The following is a 22,304-nucleotide window of genomic DNA, read 5'->3' on the forward strand; positions in this document are numbered from 1 at the left end:
TTTGCAAGTCTGCAGTGACCAGAAGGGCTTTAATTGATGGACAGCCACCCTTCACAAATGGGGAGATTGTGTTCACAGCACAAACATATTATATCAGTGTTGAAAAGAAAATAATTTTATACCTACCAGTGATCCAAATAAAAATAAAGCAGGTTGCTTTTGTAACAAGAAATCTGGATTGTATTAAGAAAGAAGAATGCCGACTGGTGTAACTTGCACCATACAGCCTACCCTTTAAAACGCACTCAGGGCCTCATGTACTAACACTTTTGCGCCCACTTCAGGCGTATTTGTTTTCGCAACGTGCGCGTAAAAGCATGGTGAGGTATGTACAAACATGCTGCACTGAGGTAAAAGCGTAGACTACCTGTCGCGGGAACTGAAAATTGAAAAATTGCGCTTTTCAGTGTCATGCATATGTACGGTGGCCCTGAAGTGCAAATCACAACCACTAACATGAGTGCATCCCCCAAATGAAAACACTCCCCCCCAAATACGAGTCAACTCCCCCCAAATAGGATGACTTGCTCACCTCCCCCCAATACAAAGACACGCTCCCCCAAATGGGAAACGACATTACATTAACTCAAAGACACATTACATTAACTCAAAACGGAAAGGGTTGGTACTACACTTCGTTGCCGAATGGATGCAGTAACTAACAAGAAATAAGAAATTGATCGACAGCAGTACAAAATTCAATAGCCTGACAGAGTTACGTGCACCAGGACATTTGTTTGGCTATCGAAGCATGCAGCAAGTAGTAGGCTACTTATGCAATTGCGTGTTAAACGTAAAAATCGATAGCGAAACAACCATCCTGGTCCACGTAACTCTGTCATTATCATGAAGTTGATCGTTTTGGTTGGAAGAAAAGAAGAAACATTTGTGTTAACAATTCAGTCATGACTTGCACTACTCTTTATTTTAATCAGGGACAATCCTATGAAATAATCTTAGATATGCTGTTAACGTTTCACAACATTAAAATAAGTAGCCTATGCGCACGCTAAAAACACAGTTGAAGGAAGCAGGACTTTTCAGAAGAAAAAACTATTAGTCCACAACAGAAGAACGAAATGCCACAATGACAGAGTTACGTGGACCGGGATAATTGTTTGGCTATCGATTTTTACGTTTAACACGCAATATATAGCCTACTTTTGCATAAGTAGCCTACTATTTGCTACATGCTTCGATAGCCAAACAAATGTCCTGGTGCACGTAACTCTGTCAGGCTATTGCATTTTGTACTTCTGTCGATCAATTTCTTGTTAGTTAGCCTACTGCATCCATTCAGCGACGAAGTGTTGTACCTACCCTTTCCGTTTTGAGTTAATGTAATGTGTTTTTGAGTTAATGTAATGTCGTTTCCCATTTGGGGGAGCGTGTCTTTGTATTGGGGGGAGTTGACTCGTATTTGGGGGATGCACACTCATGTTAGTGGGTGTGATTTGCACTTCAGGGCCACCGTACATATGCATTCACGGGAAGGTCAAGGGGAAAGTGGTTTTCCTTAAAGAGATGGGAGGGGATGCGTAAAGTGCGCCTAATTATGTATTCCGCAGTATGTACAAAAACCGCCCGTGAAAGCTCGCCTTTATTTTGCGGTGAAAATTCTGCGCCTCTTAACAACAGGTGTAAACCAGGATGCGGGTTTCCTCGTATATGCCTCCTGGTTAAATGGCAGCAGTAAACCGAGCAAGACTAAGACATAGGCCAAGGAGATGGGCTAAAAGGATTTTTGCCACAAGGATCACACTTTTTCAGTTGAGTGAACACAAAATCATTACGCGTTACAGATTAAGCAGCCATGCAATATTACAGTTTTTGTGTCTGTGTGGAATTCCAGCCTTGTATAATATTTAAATTCGCTGTTACCTCATGAACAAGCACATCAATTTCGTTATCACTAAATCTTCGTTTTCGCTGTTTTGACTTTGGTGACTGATCCATGATAGAAAGAGAGAAGGAGTCCCATTTAATTGAACGTTTAAATGCTCGCAATTTACGGTATAGTGGGCGGAGAAAGGCGCTGATTACCCGATGAACTGCAGGTTTGGTAAATACGACGTAAACTGAAGTATCACAGCGTGCGGTTTCTGCGGGTTGGCCATGGCGCTACGTTTGCAAATGTACGTACACGAGGGCCTCATAGTACATGGCAGGCGGAAAGAAGAAAAGGCAGAATGTAGCTTACTCAAAGTGTTGCTTTATGTGCATTTCCTCAGCATACTTTGAGATTCCATTAATAAATAAAGTTCGCTTCACCTGGAAAAGAAAAGAGAAGCATGAATGTATCACAGTCGAAAGTCATTACAATCAACAACATTTAGTTATTTTTTGTATTCCTAATATGTGCTATAATAATTCTATAAAGAATCTTCATGGTTAAACCTTACAATTGCTTTTTGAATTCTGAATATAGACCCTTAATTAAAGCATCACTGCAGTTTTAATATGTAGAGACATCACAACCTCAGCAACAATAGCAGCATGACATCCATACCAGGTCATCCTCCTTGTAATGCATCTTGGATGTGTGTCGTCTCATGCTATACACGGTTAGCAGCAGGTACATGAATGCAAACGACGTGTGGAGCCACAAGAGGTTGGTTCTAAAGCACAAACAAAATGTTAACCTCCTTTATTTTGATTAGTCAACCTTGAGGATAATCTTCCAAAACAGCGTGACATATTTTCAATCATTGTCAATCCCTGACAAAATGAGGAAATCTGTACCTACCCAGATTTAAGGTTAGCTATCGTGGTCCTTCCAAAACTATATGCATTATTCTCTGGTAGAAAATAGAGTTAAAATTGTATTAGTCAATATGGAAAAATATTCCTCAAACATTACATTTAATTATGTAGACAGTCTGCATTTTAGCCCACTAGTTAACACAATGCCTGCGGTACTGGTGCATGTTATAGGATGTTTATAACATGTCTAAAATGCTCAAAACATCTACGTTTATGTTTGTACAAATATTTGATAAATAATACATTGTTTTGTACTCCTTAACCTTTGGATGTAAAATGATACAATGGACTGGAGTTGGAGCAGACTGGCAGCTCTGTGGTCAACCTAGTGTATGTTTTGTGAATGGATTGTGTGAGAGGCATCCTAGGATTTGGAACACACCCTGTGGTAAGAATGAAACTTTGCGAAGAAACGACCCAATAACTTTAGCAATAGAGTAGCTAAAACTCTGTTCTTCTCAACATCCACCTCTGCAAAGACAGGAGCCCAATTACCCGGAGATCAATCCCATTACAGCCACAGCGTCTTCTAGATAAGCCCTTGCTTGTAAGGATGTACCTTCGAACGATGCTTGAGGGCAAAGGACAGGGGTGCAGCAGGCTAATGGCGCTACCGCTTAACCCAGGAAATTAGAGGAGGGATAACTTCTCAGGATGCAATGGAGGTGACACAGGTGGTGGTAATTGGATCTTCATACACAGAGAGAAACTTGTGATCTGGGAGTCAGGTGGCTGAGCGGTTAGGGAATCGGTCTAGTAATCAGCCGGTTTGATTCCCCGCGGAATCCCCTGCGGTTTGCCGATTTGATTCCCCGCCAGGCCAATGACATTGTGTCCTTGGGCAAGGCACTTCACCCTACTTGCCTCGGGGGAATGTCCCTGTACTTACTGTAAGTCACACTGGATAAGAGCATCTGCTAAATGAATAAATGTAAATCTAATAAATCTAATAAATAAACTACGCTTTAACAGGAATACAACTTCAAATTATAAGCCAGTAACAATTCAACCTTTTCCTAATAATTGATTATAAGTATTCTCATATAGAACTATTCTATAAGTTCAATATGAGCCTGATAAAAGCATCTTTTAATGTGTAGTCAGCTATTGGTTTCTTCTGTTTTACTGGCAACCGTCTCACAATCCAGATTTTTTGCCAAACTCTAGTCACCATGCCACACTCACCCAACAGGTTACCAGAGAAGTTAACAGGCAAAACTATGCCTACGGAGAGAACGCCCACCACCACTAGAAGACCGATGATATGGCGCTGGAATGAGAGGTAGTGGACTGCATCCTCGCCACACTTCTCCCTGATTTCTTCGTCCCTGACAGGAGAACAAAGAAGTAAGAGGTGGCAAAAGTGAAAGGCAAGCCAACACAAAATCTTGAGAAGGCCTATCGTCAAATGAACATCAAAGTTACAGAGTGAGCATGTCAGGAACTCAGATTACACCAATCTAAGAAAAGTTGTGTCAGAGTTGTTTGCCACTACAAGTTGTATTGTATATCACATGCAGTATGTGGATGAGGAATTATTTGGCATTACAGTTTTGGCCTTCAGTCTACATCCAGGAAATATCTTAAGTTATGGAATGAATGGGGATGATACCGGGTATGTCAAGACCTGAATGAATAGTTTTCAGATATATAAATGGCATACATACTTAATTCTGAAGATAGCCGTCAGCCAGGAACAGAAGCCCTTTGTTGAAGACACAGAAAATGACAAAAGGAAATCACTTCTAATGAACATTTGTGATTCTGTGAAAACATTTAAAAGTACAAGAATTTCTGCTACTCTTTTTTGAGCTGGATAGTGGAAATCAGATACTGATTTGACTTGAACTCTAGTAACGAGATACAAATGTATGGATTTTAAAAACAAAGTTTTCCCTATTTTTAAACATATAATAGTAGCTAGAAAGGGGGGTGGCGGATGGTGTTGTACTAAAGGCTATGACAGTGGTGACGCAGTGAGAGCCTGTGCCAAAGAGAGTGGGAGGAGGATTAGAAGGAAAAAAGGTGGAGGAGATAGCCTGGACCTGCGTTGACTTTTTAAGAGGTAAAAGGGAGCTGAGGGGCAGCAACTGGATTAAAGTTGAAGGCAAAAAAATGTTAGGGAGCTGTGCTGTTAGGCATGACCATGGGATATATGGAGTTGCATGCACGGATATTTAAGACACAGGTCTTGGTGAGCCATCTTTCATGAATTTCGTCTCAGCTGCCACAGTCATTAGCCTGTTGTCTTGTGAAGTGAGATTATCTTTTGCAAGATACATTACTATAAGAGGCAAAACAGGCATTCAAAAGAGTAATGTTCACAAAAGAGGCAGCAGTGGTATTCTTTTTATCTTTTCTGTTTACTTGTTGGGTTGGAACAATACAAGAACAGACCTATGAATGTATTTGTGTTCTACACAGGAGTGTGAGTATGTGTTGGGCGGGGACAGGATGGGTCTGGGACATTCTTTAGGATGGACTTTTGTGTTGAGCAGACACGAAGGGCGTAGTCACACGAACAAAACCCTTTCCTGTCATGACTCCACCCCCTTGCAGGCATTCCACCAGTGGATTTGCTCTCCTGCCGCTTATCCTGCATTATTTAACAGGGATGGGAGCCAAAGCCAATGGAGTGGTTTAACCAGATGCACATGCAACCAGCAGGAGACAAGATCCCCAGTGGGGAGACATGAGGAGGGGGAGGGGTTCTTACGTTATCCCTCTGTTCGAAGTCGACAGAGCTGGAGACAGAGGTGAGGCGTTCGTAGCGGTCCGGTGTTTCTGAGTGCATAGCTGAGGCCACACTACAAACATAGAACAAGCGTCACGTTCGGATAATAGGATAAAGGCACTTAGAAGACAAGACTATAATATAGGTTCTCTCAGGAGGAAAAAGCACAAACCGTGATTGTTGCATGCCGTATCTATCTTTTAAAATAATGTTCCTCAAACCAAAGTAAAAGACTGTCTGCATAGAATATCTAACGCTGCAATTACTGATCATTTTAAAAAGCTCTCTTAGTCTGAGGCTCGGTTGTGACAGTCTGAAAATGCACAGCAGATTTAAAGCCAAAGTAGTGAACTGGGGAGTGCAGAAAACAATATATCAGAACAACAGGTCACAGTTAGTCAGCATTACATGAGCAGTTTTCACCACATCAATGTGGTTCTCCATGTGAAAAACCAGGACATAAATGTTTGTATAGCATAGTTGTTCTTGGGTCATCCCAGATTTTGACAAGACAGTTTTACAGACTGGAAGATGTTTTTTTAGGCCTGCTTTCAACTCAATGTATAATTCAATGACAGATATATTCCACAAATAACAGGCATACGAGAAGAGACAATTAATAGGAGATGTAAAGAGCTGTATTTATTTTTGTAAAAGATTCACTTAACAGCTGGATTCCATTCAAATAACTATTACCCCTACATGCACTGCCCCCCACTGAAAATATAAAATAAACTTAAGGAAACAGCATTCTTTTCTAATTGGAACCCAGACTGTACTTTTTGGAACCCAGAATATGCTAATTCTATGGTCTAGTGTTTAAAGGATGAAAATGGGAGTTGCTAACATCACAGCTAAATTCATAGGGGGTTACAGAGATTCCACACACCCAGAGGAGCTACTGGAATTAACACCAACATCGATACACAGTTTTACCTTTTCACAGGCTCATAGTTATTCCTGTCTTTTCTTCGACTGTGTTATTGTTCGTGTGAGTAACAGAAAACATGCATGGCAAAAACATTAATTACACATGTTAAGAGGCCTTTTAGAGCTTGTGGCAGTTAGAGCATCAATAGTTAGGAGAGACAAACAAGTCAATATCAACACCCATAAGACAATTACACAGAAGCCCCTCGTGGTGAAATAGCAACGGTCAAATATAAGAGGAATCTACAGTAGAACTGGGTGAAAAGAGCCCTCCCACAAATCCATAACTGCTCCATGCAACTTTTCTTTTGCACAACACACGCACACAAGAGGGGGGAAAAAGGGAGTATTAGTTCACCAATGAGCAGGACAACTTTGGGACAGTGTGCATCAGCTTTCCAACCAACAAGGAGAAAATGTTAAAGCAGAAAGAAAAAAGAAAAACAACACAAAATAATTACATACTATTCACGTTCCTCGATTCCACTGAGACGGTTCTTCAATCTTCAAAAAAAGGATTGAAAAAGTATAACAATTTGGTGGTATGAGCATTCCCACATCACACCAATAACTGTTACTGTGAACAGTACCATAAAATGTCAAATTTGTTTTCTGTTTTATGAACAACTACTACTACTGTATAAAGAAGACAAACATGAGAGAACATGAACGTTGCATACTGCTTGTATGATGTTGAGTGATTTTTAGAACAACGCCAAACAATTAAATACCAATACAATACAATATTTTTTGATCGTTGTTATGTTCCATCTGGAATTAGCATTTTTGATAATGGGAAAAAAACTGTATGGTTAAACACAATGTCAATCACACAACTCAAATTTACACATTTTGTGTACAATAGAGTACACTATATCACTTTAAAGGCAGAATATGAACTTTTTACAAACCACGCAATTTTGGCTTTAATTTGAAAGGATTCCAACCAAAATATCCCACCCCTCCCTTCAAAGCCACTCCCCCAAAACACATGAACATGAATTGGCCTGCCTACTGCCAGGAGGTAGACAGACAGACTCACAGACAAACAAGTTGCCCATCCAATCACTGCATGTGGGTCAAATGCCGTCTAATCATTAATGATTGGTCGTGTTAATTACAGTCTTGCAACGCCCACAGATAACAAATTTATTTCAGCAAATATGACAAATATATCCAGATAGTACTGACTTAAAGTTAGACAAAAAGCACTTTTTCAAAAATTGAGATGAAGCAAAAAATAACCAACACTTGCCTCTACATTAAGTTGCAAACACAATGCCACACCTATCAGGTGGTGTACTGTCGCAATCAAAGGAATTCCCTGACTACCTTACTTTCCTTTTTCTTCTACATGGTACTTTTAAATGGCTTGAGGCATATAAATAACTGCTGTCAGACTGTGCTGAAGACTGAGCAATGGTGTGTCCAGTGTGCCCTAATCATCACCCCCATCCCACACCTCACCCACAACACAACAGCTGCAACACTGGTGACAGTCCCCCTGCCCCTCACACATCCCTCCCTCCCAGTGACCTGGACAAAGTGTGTGTTGGAAACAGGGAGTTGCCCATCCACCAGTAGGACTGCAGGAAAATGGTAGAGTAGGAAACTGCAGGATACTGTTAAGGCAGGGATTTAAGGCCGATTTATACTACTCCGTTTTCACAGACACGGACACAGGGAACGCCCTCTCCGGCGTGGAATGCCCTCTTTGAGCCCCTCGGAGAGCTCTACGTGCACCTCCTGATTTTCCTGACTATCCGTCTGTCCGTCGGTCATTTTACGGATACCCCTTGGCTGTGATTGGTCCGTATTAAGAACCGCTTGCGTCAGGGGCGGGGTTTCCGTACCAACAAGACGGACAGAATCCTTTGACCGCCATTGCTGTAAGTTTTTACAATTCATATTTCAGCTAAACAGTAGTAAATCAGCATCTGAATTAAAATGTGACAAGAAGTGGGCAGTGTAGTTGCTGAAAATGTGCTTATTTTAATGATGAAACGGCTAATTTGTAAATTTGCTACGACTTCTCGATAACCTAGGTAAATAAACACTCGACGACGACTTACAAAAAAACGTTGCGCCACCTACTCTTCTGGCGGTGACTTGTTTTCAGCACCCACAGCCTTCGGAATACTATAAATTCAACGAATCCGTCCAATATAATGCAAACAGTCAAGAGAACCTGTGCTGCAAATGGAACCATACCAGCCTGCCCATGAGCATGTCATCACAAAACAACTTGATCATAAAGACCATCTTTTTTCACACGTCACCTTTTTTGCATTGCACTGCTTTGGTTTGTCTTATTCCACTGTCTCATGAGAAAGCATGCATATGTTTCCCTCTAAGCAAATTACTTTGCTGACTTTGGGGTATTAACTAGTCTCAGCGTGTTCTAGGATATACAGTATTGATGGGAGAAGACTCAAACATAGGGCTAACACAGAGAAATACAAGGGAATGTATTGTATGGAAACTTATTAAAAACAAACTAAAACTCCAGTTATTAAACACTAATAGTGATGGCAGAGTCAATCAAATAATTCACAATAAAACCTCTTTCCCTGGAAAGGCAATGTGTGTGTTCTTGTTTTAATTCCGTCTAGTGAATCCAAGTGGCCCAAGCCAGCAGGAGACATTTTTATTTTAGTCTTGGCATTGAGATGTGACAATGCGGGGGAACTAGACAGCTCAGGCTGAGCTGCAGCCTGTTTAAGAGGCTGTGTATTCCCCCTGCCACAGAGGAACAAGAGCTGGAACTTCCTTAAGACGTTCCCTTGAGGGGAATCAAGTGCAGCAATAATACAGAGCTTAGCATTAACATGAAGTGATGAACGAGAATGAGAGAGTACTGATGAATATCCAGGCACATGCTTTAAAGCAAAGCATCTTATGCAACATATCCTTAGGATGTGAGTGTGCTTTCTTGGAAAAACTAATAAATGCATAGTGGAAATGTTAGCATTTCAAGCCTTCGGCGAGAGCACAACCATTGTTCTCTCTCATATATATTTATTATTATTATTATTGTTTCTTTTCCCACCCCTAAGGATCACTCAATATTTGGACTACATAGACAAGCTCGGTGTCAAAAGGTTCGTCTTGGTAGTGATTGCGTTGCTTGTATATTTATTTACGTTCCGTTGCATGGTTTAAGTTGAAATTAAGTTTTTCTGCCGAAAAGTAAAGCTAATGGTGGCTAACTTGCTAGCCACAGTCACTGACGTTACTAACGTCACTAACGTCACGAAAACACATGTGACTACTTGTAGCAGAACCAGAGAATGTCTAATATAGGGAGAACTGCCACTCTCTGGAAACTTCCGGGTTCTGAACTGGTTGCAGTTCCACTCTAGTTCCATATGAGGGCACTAACGAGCGAGTGCAGAATAAATGGAGGTCTATGGAGCTATACCCCTCAAAATCCACTTCTCAGGATATAATTTTTTGTCTAGTAATTTGAATTCTGAATTCAAAAAGAGAGGCAAAAAAATACACACTGCTGGGTGTTAGATTTTTTAAAAGTCGCCTTTCTGTTCTAAAAAGCCTTTTAAAATGTCAATGACGTCATACACATCGTACAACCAGAGATACTGCTTTACGGCAAGCTCTGGTCACTTCCTTTTCTCTCTCGATGCATCGACAACACAACTGACAGGTTAGGCTCTCCCTGTCAATACACATGCTAGAAAGAGTTTTGGTTTGCTAATGTTGTTGCTAATGCTTTGACATTCTGATTCTGCTTCGGATGCCATCAAGCGGGATCTCTGGTCGTAGTCAGTCCTTTACTAACCAATCAGCATTCATTAGCAGAATGCTAGCGTGTTATGGGCAACAACGACTCATCCTGCATGAAATCAAAAGGACATAATTACTTGTTCATTCAACTTTCGACCTATAATCCATGTTGAACATGCAAAAAGTACAATCAAATCTGAGATCTCTCAACGACAATCAAGCGAAAGAGACATTTAGCCATTTAGTACGGTGGCCCTGAAGTGCAAATCACACCCACTAACATGAGTGCATCCCACAAATGAAAACACTCCCCCCAAATACGAGTCAACTCCCCCCAAATAGGATGACTTGCTCACCTCCCCCCAATACAAAGACACGCTCCCCCAAATGGGACACGACATTACATAACTCAAAAACGCATTACATTAACTCAAAACGGAAAGGGTAAGTACTACACTTCGTTGCTGAATGGATGCAGTAACTAACAATAAATTGATCGACAGAAGTACAAAATGCAATAGCCTGACAGAGTTACGTGCATCAGGACATTTGTTTGGCTAACGAAGCATGTAGCAAGTAGTAGCTAGGTCATTTATTATCACACTAACATTTACCGATTATCACGGCAAACAATTACGCTGCACTGAACTGTAAGTACTGAACTGTAAAGTACAAAAAAGTTAAAATAATGAAACCTGTAATTATTACTTGTGAACGAATATCATTCACGTCTTATTAAACCTAGTCACGCGAAAGTGAACAAGGCAAACAAATCAATTTCTGTTTCCTCTTCTGAGCGTATGCAGGTCACATGAAAAATAATCCAAAGATCCGTATCCGAAGACCCAGTCAAAATGAGCGAATACTTTCTGTTTTATCTAGCTACAGTACTGAGCCTATGCAGGTCACGTGAAAAAGAATCCAAAGACTCGTACCCGGCAGATGAACGAATCGTTCACCTCCCGACCGAGTCCTCGAATCAATAGGTGCGTTCGACATGGACTGCATGAAACGACCGGCAAGAGTAGCCGCTTGCAGTCGGGTAGGAGTTAAAAACGGCTCTGTGAAGTCGGACATTCCAGGGCCCCGTTCGTCGTAAGGGTTGAAGCTAAGTTAATCAATTGTCCCTTTAGCCCGTTAACATTAGCGAGATGGGTGAGAACAGCAAGTATTGGTTCGTCAACGGATGATCCGCATCCAAATCATGTGGTTAATTTCAATCAGGCTAAACTTATCAGGGAAATTGCACGTGCACGTCCTACTTCAAAAGGCAGGAAAGGTCAGTCACCAAAACCGGGATTTTCTACCGGTACGATGGCGGAAAAGACGAAAGAGAGGGCGGTGATATTCTCACCATCCGAGCAAACTATTATAATGATTGTCTACGAAGACAATAGGCATATTATCATGGCTAAGTCAAACACCGCTGCCAGAGCAAGACAAGTAGCTTGGCAAAAAATTGCCGATAAGCTGCGTAAGTTTTTGGAAAATGTATAGGCTCATCTTAAGTGCCTCACTACCCCAATCAATCAGATCACATTTCTTTATATGTGCCTGCTGGTGGTAGGCTTAATGGAAATTAATCATCGAATGAGATCTTGCTAGCTAAAATAATGATCTCAACTCTTTCAGAATAAGTAGATAAAAACAAGGCCAAAGAGTATCTAATTGATACGAATTCATAGACACTTATGAGGATATATGTACTGAAAGCGCTTATATCATGTACTATGTGTATATGCATGTAGGCTTATGTGTAAATCCATCTTTGATTTCATTGACTCAGACATGGCAGGGAATATGATGAATTGATTCATCAGTTGGCTAAGCGCCAAGTACACTTTTCTTACAGCAACGCATGCTGCGGCTTTGCCAATGCTTTCTGCATTGCCTATACTGTATAAAAATGTACCTGACGCAAAAAACCTCAAGGCTATGCAGAGTCTGAAGCACAGTTAAAGTTTCAAGTAGCTTTATTGTCAATTTCTTCACGTCAAGACATAAAAACGGAATCGATATGACGTTTCCCACTCTCCCACAGTGAAACATAAAAAGCACAGGCACAACAGATAAGACATTTCCTAAAACATAGCGTTACATATTCACATACAGCAGCATGCTCATAATAAAGCATAAAGCTTGCTGCGGCATGTGATATTTGCAATGTAGGCTACGGCCCGAGAAGGTCTTGCAAATAAATTAGTCCTTGTCGGCTGAATCGATATCGCTCAAACAAGAACTCATCTGTGTGAAGTAAAGGATCTTGGCGATCGTGAAGAACTCTATTGGTATGGAAAGCTAATCGAACTAGAATATAGCTCCTTGGTCAACTGGGTCTCTCAAAAAGGGAGCTGCCATGTTATTTTCCGGGGGTGTGGCAAGCTTATCCAGCTTACACTTACGTTAGCCTGCTCTGGAGCAGGTTAGTGCTAATTGATATGTTACTATGGTGATTTATCGAAAGTTGCTTCCACGAACCAAAAAGAGGGGCGTTTTTTATTTTTGCCTGGAAATTAGCTCGCTAAACCGCTTAACGAGCTACGACAAATACCCCCCAGCTTCTCGTGGTTTGCTGCGTTGACGTCAGTCATGGCCAATCAAGCGCTGTTTGCTTACTTTACTTTATTTATAATTAAACTTAGTCTTTCCGTTAGTGAAGAGGCGGACTAAAACCCTTTCTTCAACACATTTTAAATTCAATTGTACTGTTTGGTCCGGATTTGAGCATTGGCGAAACTGAAGGTGTCAGAATAATTACAAAACACCCGTCAAAGTTGTCGTGTGTGAGTCTGGCCAATCATGAAATAGCTGTCGTCATTAGAACCTGTGCAGTTTCTCTTGAGAAAATGCGCTCGGCTACACAGCCGGCTGTTCTCGAATCGATCTCATGGTACTTTGATGGCTACGTCTCAGTGACCTAACCTCGGCGCTGTCTCAAGTCGGACAAAAAGTCAGGAATTCACTGTTTCAAGTCAGCCGCCTGCAGCCGCCTGCGGCGCTGCATGAAGTCAGTCCATGTCGAACGGACCTAATGTTTCGGATCAATGTTTCGTTCCTCTGCCGGGTACGAGTCTTTGGATCCTTTTTCACGTGACCTGCATAGGCTCAGTACTGGTAGCTAGAGGAAACAGAAATGATTCGTTCATTTCCCGACTGGGTCTTTGTAGGAGTCTTTGGATCCTTTTTCATGTGACCTGCATTGGTTTAGTAGAGAAAACAGTTACCTCTCCCGATGCACGGCCACGAGAAAATGAACGAATCTCTCTTTGAGAAGACTCGTTACTCCTTGTAAGGATTCGTTCAAAATGAACAAATCTTTCACGAACAACACATCACTACTCCACAACTGTTTAGGAAGCCAAACGGCAAAAGAACATGTTCCGCACTCCCCTTACTTAAATCAAAAGTCTTTCAATAGGTGAAACTATCTGATTACTAACCTGAACTTCAATGCCACAGCATAAACTTTGTCAACCTGTTCAGGAAGGTCTCTTAAATTACACAATTGCCCATTTTAAAGTGAAGTAGCTAGTACATTCTGAGCGTTCCCTTCGATCTAGCTAGTTAGCTAGCTTGCACGGGCATTTCTCTCCCGTCTGCAGCACTAACAAGATATGGACAGATGAGGGGAAATTGTGTAATCTGTTTCCATATAAACCCCTCAAAAAAAGTTCGAAAACGTTATATCGGTCGATTATTCCTCCCCTTCAATAATACCAATTGGTATTGTATTTTATATAGTTGGAATGTCTGATTAGTCACCTTTACAACGAGGTACAACTTGTAAAGATCGTGCATTCGTGGAATGAGCAACACAGCTTTTTTAGGGGTTTAGATGAAACGTAGGGCTATATCTACGAATGTGTGGACTCAAATATACATAAAGAACTGTTTTTCATTTCCTGTGCATTCAAACAATCCCAATAGTGAAGTTTGCCTAGCACCAGCAGCTAGCTTGCTCGTAGCACAATTTACCAGGGTCAGCTTCTCCACGCAGGGCTCTAGACTGAGACCAAATGGTCGCATTTGGCTTTGTTACTGACAATGATCGCTTCCTGCAAACTTCTTTTGAATTAACCAATTCCCCCTAAATAAATGTCAAGCTTATTTACGTTTCTGGGGGCATATTTTCAGTTAGCAGATGGTACTATTTAAATCGTGATTCATCTGAAATACTGCCAGTGACAACGTTGTTTGAATAGCTTGTTTTAAAGGGGGTTCAGCTTGTTCCAGCTTTTTCAAATTCATTCCTAATGAATTAATACAATATGAGTAGGCTAAATACTTGAATATATCACTAGAAGGGAAAAACTTCAGGTGACGTTTAAGTCATGGAATTAGGACAATTTTTACACAGGATTGCCCAACAATATCTTCGGTTGATCCAACTTTTGAACTGAGGCTATCACTATTCCCTCTTGCAGGGGAAATCAGAAGACAACCGTTTCATTCTACACTTCACTTTTAGTATTTTGAATTGTAAATGAGCAGCAACAAATGTATGCTTTTAAATCGATGCAATCTTCATAAATAATAAGCAAGCATTTTTATATAAAATATCAGTTGTAAAAATTACAGTTAATAAACTGACCCATTTGCAACCGACGCAAGCAAGCACACCCTACGATTTCCCCAGAAAATGTAGCCTCTCTAGTTTTATTTGTTGTACATACAATTTAGTTAACTCTGTTCAAGTTCATGTTAGTTTCCTCAAGGATCACAATGACTCTTGCTTAAGGTCTTGTTGCTCTTGTTGGTTAGTGGTAACTGATTTAAATTGTTGTACTGGCTGTGAAATATGTTTTACTGTTGCTTGCTTTTCTACAGGTACACTTGTACTTATAGCGATTCATGTTGTTTAATTGTAACTTGTTTAACTACATGCTCTTATGGTTCTTCCCTTTGGCACTTATTTTGGTTGTTCACAATATGTGCTTCATGTTTTGGCTACCCGCATGTTTTGGCTACCCGCAATACCCCTATGTACTTTGTAAAGCTCTCTCTTGGAAGTCGCTTTGGATAAAAGCGTCTGCTAAATGAATAAATATAATGTAAATGTAAGTGATTTCTGTGAATGCAATGAATGCACGCATGACACAGGTGCAGAGCAGGTCGCGTGCTGGTAGCTCAACCAATAGGATCAAACGGACGTCTACGACTTTACGATACATATTGTAAAAAATTTGTATTGCAAAATATTGTTCCACGATATATTGTTAAACATTTTCATGTGCTGCTGTATGCATGGAACACTGCATAGCACTAGGACTATAATTCATCCATGTAATGTATTAACCCTTGTGTTATCTTTGGGTCATTGTGACCCACCGTCGTATTGCGACAATTTTACCGCATACAAAAACAAAGTGAATAATTTTCTTTGAACCGTTGTGCTGTCTCAGACCCCCCACATTGCGAAGGTTAAAAGAAAATTATCTTTATTTGTTTTTGTATTGGGTAAAATTGGGTAAACACAACGATGGTTCGTTATGAACCTTTGGGTCATGTGACCCGAAGGCAGCACAAGGGTTAACATATTAACAGAAACATCCACTTTCTTCAGAGGTAGCGCAATAGTAGTGCAATATTTGAGAGGGGTGTTGATTCTGAACGCAGCACATGAAAGCAACCCATCAGCATTGGAGCTCCACATCGCCCCAAAATAATTCACATTCTGATTGCTGAGGCCTCTTGGTAAAGGGCCTGACGGGACCAGACAGGGGGTGAGACGTAGGAGAGACACTTCGCAGTCCTGGGGCCTCATGTATAAAGGATTGCGCACCTTTCGTACCAGAAGATGGCGTACGGCCAAAACTCAAAAAGTACCTACGCACATAAATATTCCCATGTATAAAACCGCACGTGAACGAGCCACTGACCCCGCCTTTCCTCCTCCCATAAATGAATATGCAGATGGACTATAAATACGCTCCTGAGGTCATTTCGTTGTCTGAATTACCGTATTTCTTCGAATAAAAGCCGTCCTCGAATAAACGCAGCACCAAAAATGAACGTTATTTACGGTGACTGTGAGATCGAGGTTCTGACAACAGAGGTGGAGGCGAGAAAATGTGTCCCGTTTGTCGGCAGATTTATTTGATTTTTGTTTAAAACTTTATTGAAAATTGAAAGGTTGTGGAAGTAGGCCAGACTTTATTAGAATAATCTGGTTTATATTTAAGATTTGTTGACACAATTTTGAAAAAAGTTAAGATTTGCGAGGATTAAGCTATTTTCAAAGATTAGTGATTTTCTATCATTTTATTTATACCACACATTGTTAAGATACTCTGGTGTCTGTTTGAGGTTTTATATTCCTAAAAATATTATCATTTTTCAAAGTGGTATGGGTTGTTTTCACCCGGTCCCTAACGTGATGCTGCAAAGTAGCGTGTTCCGAATGTGAGACGAATGTCGAATATGAAACTAACTTCACCTCGGTCAATTAACACACTGTTTCGATGTATTTAGTGTGAAATGCTCCCACACCTTGGGTCGTACTGATTTCTCTGCCTCCGCCATGTGTTTCAGAACAACGTTACTCAACAACGTCTCTCCGATGGCCTTTCCTCTACCTCCGCTCCGCGCTCAACTAAACTTTTTTTTTTAATACTCAAACATCTCTGCAACATATTGAGTGGCGTAATAATCGCGCGACAACGAATCGATAATGAAATTCGTTGCCAACGCTTTTAATAATCGATTTTAATCGATTTAATCGATTCGTTGTTGCAGCCCTAATAACGAGAAGATGATCGTCTGCTTTTACAAAAATTATATTGGATGATTGTATGACACCTACGTAAATACCTCTTATTTCATATTATGTTCTTCTTATTATTATTATTATTCATATTTATCTTAACTGAACCAGAATAACATGGAAATCAAAAGCAATGGACACCAAAAGTCTAGTGAAAGGCTAGTATTTTAAGCACACAGTCACAATCATTCAGCTAAGAACAGTTCAGCACAAACCTACAGTACTAAGAATACAAAACTACAAACTTTTTTAATTAATCTTGACCAACCGCACAACATTTACTGAAAGAGATCTGATTGAACTGAACGAAATGCCAATTTAAAAAGCCAGATAGAGTATGGAGGCATTGTCAGTAATATTTTATTGAGGAATTATTTTACAGAAATGGATCAATACCTGTCAGCATCAGTAACCAGAGCCAAACGCCCATAATCCCAGGCCACCTTTCGTAAAATGGAGAAGACAAAGAGAAGCACCTGAAAACACAAAAGGGAAGAAAACCATGACACCGTTAGTAAAACTCGCTTCTCAAACAAACTAAGAAGACTGCTTTCCACTTGTTACTAAACATGCCCGACAAATAAAAGGGGTCAAAGTCATGGTGCTCCACTCCAAACACATACATGCACAGTGGTATGAAAATAGTATTAAATATATAGTATGGTAGGGTTGTGGTTTTAGATAAAAGTGTTATCGGGCATTACAGTTGGACTTATTATGGCTCTATTATGCTGGTACCTTCACAGCTATCTAAATGCTAACACTCCAGTTATTTCCGTTTTTCAGGTTCTCAGGTGTATGAGATTCAGCAAAATTCGCAATGGAGAGGGTGGTACAGATCACAGGAGGTGTTTGGCGGAGCACATGAGAGCACTCCTCCCAAATGGCCTCTTCATCAGCAATTTCTAACGCAATTCTCAATTCTGAGACTGTAAAAAGAACATAAATCGATGTAAAAACATGTATTTATTGAGCACCAAAGCCATCTATGTGAAGCACAGAGGTTTCCATTCCATGAGGCTGCCAACTTCTCCTGCCCCTCTGTATGAGGACATTGAACCTGGGTTTGCACTGCTCAGCTGTTCTATGCAAAGAGGCACTGACAGACATTGTTTGAAAATATTTTGAAGTGGGTCAAGTTAGTACTGTGCTCATGCAGTATATTGCAAGAGCTCATGCCCAATGAAACAGCATGGCTTAGAGGTCAGCCGTTACAAATGGTGCCAATACTTTCACGTTACAATTTCAAAATAGTCTCTACTATTTTCCTTTGTTTTCTTAAGATTGTGGCTTGTCCCTTGAAGATGACCCTGGTTTGACCCATGCTTTGTCACCTTAAGTTTCCTCCACAAATAACCCCAATAAAAAACACACAGAAAAGATCACTCTCCTGCTTTGGGAACCGCGAATATGGCTGCCCACTGCACCTGGCTGCCATCGGAGGAAGGACAGCAGCATGGGATAAATGCAGATAAATACGTGTGTGTGTTCTGCCATTCCCTGCACGTGTGTGTGTGCCACATTTGTGTGAGATAAATAAAGGATTCTTCTAATCTACCCCAAATTTTTACATTTGGAGGCGGTGAGGAAGGCTCTGTGGCAAAGTAAGAAACACCATCCGGAAAATGTACCCCTCTACCTTGAACAAACTCTTATTTGCAGCCGCCATTTCCTTACTGCAGTGAGAACTATAGAGGGTACAATTTCTGGGGAAATTGTAGGGTGTACTTGCTTGCATCGGTTGCAGGTGGGTCCGTCCCCTTAAGTTTTTCTCTTCTAGTGACATTTTTCAAGAATTTAGCCTACTCATATTGCATAATTCATTAAGAACCCCCTTTGCAACAAGCTACTGTAACAACGTTGTCACCGGCAGTATTTCAGATGGAATTGCGATTCAAACAGTACCATCTGCTAACTGAAAATATGCCCCCAAAAACGTAAATAAGCTTGACATCTATTTAGGGGGAAATGGCTGATTCAAAAGAGGTTTGCTACGAGCAAGCTAGTTGCGGTGGCCAGCCAAACTTCACTGAGTGAGCGGATTGTTTGAAAGCGCCGGAAATGAGAACATTTTGACATAAAGTTTAGGCTGTGGCATTGAAGACAGCGACGCACCACACAAGCTTGAGTTTAAATACATTCTTTAATGTGTCATTACTTACTGTACATGCAAGTCTTGATTTGTATGTACATGTATGATGCTGCTAGTACACCACGGCACTATACGATACTCGCTGTGCAACAGCACATCTATGCACGTTGTATCCATGCGTCGTTGCTAGCCAGTGCTGACGTTGTGACGTAGCACTGAGTACCCTTTGTTGACACTTGGCACTTTTTGCCACAGAAATTGAAGTTCAGCCTAAACCTTGCAACGGAACGTAAATACCAATAGAAGCAACGCAATCGTGATCAAAACAAACATTTTGACACCAACGTTGTCTATGTAGTCCAAATATTGAGTGATCCTTAGGGGGGCAAAAAGAATAATAAATAATATATATGTGAGAGAACAAAGGTTGTGGCCGCCAAAGGCGTGAGCACACCCAATTAATGTTCAACCTCCCCAAGTTCATGTTGACACCAACCCAGTTTGTACAGCCTGGGAAGGAGTACACAAACATGCTGTAAACTGCTGGGGTTGGGGTGATTTACTGGAATCCAGGATAGTTCTCTGAAGGCAGACTCACCAGGAAACACATGAAATCCAGAGCTAAGACAGTGGGGACCCCTCCGAACGGTAGGCCCTGGAGCACAGTGCTTCGGATGCGTGCCGAGTAGCAGTAATCCATGGACTCACTGTTGGTGGAACAGTTGTCCGGGCCCACACAGGGCTGGCCACTGCCATATATAGCCATGGTAATGAAGAGCACTCTGAGCATGCTCACTGCAGCATCCTTCTGAGAACCTATTGGGGTTAGGAAAGAGGCAGAATTAGGTGACCAACACAGAAGTACACTGTTATCAGTGAAAGAGGCCTGACTAGGCAGAGAAAAATCTTGAGATTGCTATTTGAATGCTAGGAAGTAAAGTTCTAGTGGCCCTTGATTGCTATTTAAGCATTTTTTGTCATCAAAGACACAAGACAATGCAAATCTACAAATTAAGAAATTGTTTCTTCAGGAGTAATTTCAAGTGAAAATACCCCACCCCCACCACCTTGCACACATTGTCTAAAGGTAGGCTGATACATTTGAGCATATCTTGTCAATAATAATAGTGGTTTGGACTAGCATGATTTAGCCAAATAACGTTAGAAATAAATAACAGTTTATTAGTTACCCAAACCAGATTTTATTAATCTCTTACTCCATCAAGCTAAAACTACAAACCCATTGCAATTAAATAAACTAGTGCACAGTGCCCGCAATGCAGTCGGTGATTAAGATGTCAGTGAAACACACAAATACAGATCACTTGAACTATAGATAGTGCACAGTGCTCGGGATGATGTCGGTGAGACACACAGATTTCTGGAATTATAGATAGTGCAGTGCCCGTGATGCAGCTGGTGATGACAGTTCTTCTCAGTAGCTTTGGTGCCTATATTTCTCAGATCCCAATTGAAAATCTGTCATAACTGAAGTAATTGATCAACCTCCACATCATCTATTGAATAGATTATATTCTAATCACTTATGCACATCATAAAAGATGTCTCAATTATAAACATATTGTTGTGCAAATGATTATGAAGCCTTCATAAGCCTTCTCTCTGCTGTTTCCTATGTTATCAATTGCTCATATCATGTTGATCAATATGTATTATATTGGTTCTCTGTTAAATTGTCTTACCACCACAAACATCTAGACATTTAGTTAATAACAGATGTCATTACATTTACAATGGTTGAGACAGTTCTGCCTAAAGGTTGCTATTTTTACATTAACATTTGTATTTTTTCCTTGTTATGCAATGCTGTAAAATAATATTGTATTTTCTGTATGGCATTCGCATAAATAAGACACAACAACTGTTGGATTATAAAATGGACACCTGCAAAATAGGAACTTTTCAGAGTGACCGGTTCTTGAGATAATCGTTGGAAACTCGCTGCTCTAAAATCCCATTCTAAAAACACACAGGCAGACAGACAGACAGATTACTGGCATTATTAGAGAGATGATAATACGGCTATGGACCAAGGCCGTACGCAGAGTTAGAAAAATACTGAGGTCCAAAAACAAAGTTTGCTAGGGGGGTTGGAATTAATGTTAGCTGGTAGCTATCTAGTTTACTCATGTACCACTAGCTCCACTGGCACGTACCACTAGGTGCCAGTAGAGGCACTGGCATGTACCACTATCTACTGTCACGTACCAGTGGAGGCACTGGCACGTACCACTAGCCACTGTCACGTGCCAGTGGAGGCACTGGCATGTACCACTAGCTACTGTCACGTACCACTAGCCACTGTCACGTACCACTCGCTCCACTGGCACTTACCACTAGCTACAGTACAGTACAGTTTCGGTTCTAACTGCCTCTCAAAAGCCCAAAGGCTCCACCTTTTTTGGCTCTTGTCTGTACCTTGGTCACGCCCAAAAATGTGCTGCGTGCTGCTGAGTACTTCCACAGAGTTACAAAGAAGAACGTTTTTATAGCATAATGAAAATGGACTACGGTGGTAAATGCAGTGTTCCATGCTGTACAGGGAATGCTGACACTTTTCATAATCTTCCCAAGGAACCAGACACTCGACGGGCATGGCTTATGTTGTGAAGTTCGATACTCATTTATTCATTTGCTCGAACCATTTCACCAAAGACAGTTTTGAATGAAAACATTGGACAATTTAAAGAAGGATTTGCTAAGCCTGTTGCTGAAAAGAGGTGCTGTTCGAACCGTATGCTCATCACAAACGAAAGCTGTATGATTTTGTCGCTAACAGTTAGCCTATTAGCAATGCTAACGTCTCCTGTATCTAGCATAGGTAGAATGCTAAATACTTTTCTAAACACATCAACATACCTTACTTAGCAAATGACTCTAGCTAGACTAGCTGTAGTCGGCTTTAGAAGGGAAGCTTCCGAAAAGAATTGCCCGAAAACGAATAGCAGTCTAGCCTATTGCTAACGCCTGTCTAGATTATCTATTTGAAAGAACTGGAGAAAGGCAGGTGCTAGATACAGGATACGTTAGGATTGCTAATTAGTGTTACCGACAAAATCATACTACAGCTTGCGGTTGTGATGAACGCAACTCTTTTCAGCAACAGCTTCATAGCAAATCCTGCTTTACATTGTCCCAGGTTTTAAAAACCGTCCTTGGTGAAATGGTTCGCACAAATGTGTCGAGGGTCAAACTGCACAGGGATCATAAACATCACCCATGCCCGTCTAGTCAATGTTAGCTAGACTGTAGCTCAT

General features: G+C 40.9%; 1 protein-coding gene across 1 annotated transcript in view; it reads right to left on the reverse strand.

Annotated features, from left to right (window-relative positions):
- Positions 1-22,304, reverse strand: part of LOC136965036 (CSC1-like protein 2) — a 76,828-nt gene that overhangs the window by 36,025 nt on the left and 18,499 nt on the right. The window contains exons 2-10 of the mRNA XM_067259019.1: positions 19,625-19,842; positions 17,331-17,410; positions 6,893-6,931; positions 5,480-5,570; positions 4,431-4,468; positions 3,949-4,091; positions 2,747-2,798; positions 2,510-2,618; positions 2,201-2,271 (exon numbers count right to left, since the gene is read on the reverse strand). Of these exons, the coding sequence (XP_067115120.1) occupies positions 2,201-2,271; positions 2,510-2,618; positions 2,747-2,798; positions 3,949-4,091; positions 4,431-4,468; positions 5,480-5,570; positions 6,893-6,931; positions 17,331-17,410; positions 19,625-19,816 (815 nt within the window). The 5' untranslated portion in view covers positions 19,817-19,842. The remainder of the gene's footprint in view (positions 1-2,200; positions 2,272-2,509; positions 2,619-2,746; positions 2,799-3,948; positions 4,092-4,430; positions 4,469-5,479; positions 5,571-6,892; positions 6,932-17,330; positions 17,411-19,624; positions 19,843-22,304) is intronic.

This window comes from Osmerus mordax, chromosome 21, assembly GCF_038355195.1.
Source record: "Osmerus mordax isolate fOsmMor3 chromosome 21, fOsmMor3.pri, whole genome shotgun sequence".
Classification (NCBI taxonomy): Eukaryota; Metazoa; Chordata; class Actinopteri; order Osmeriformes; family Osmeridae; genus Osmerus; species Osmerus mordax.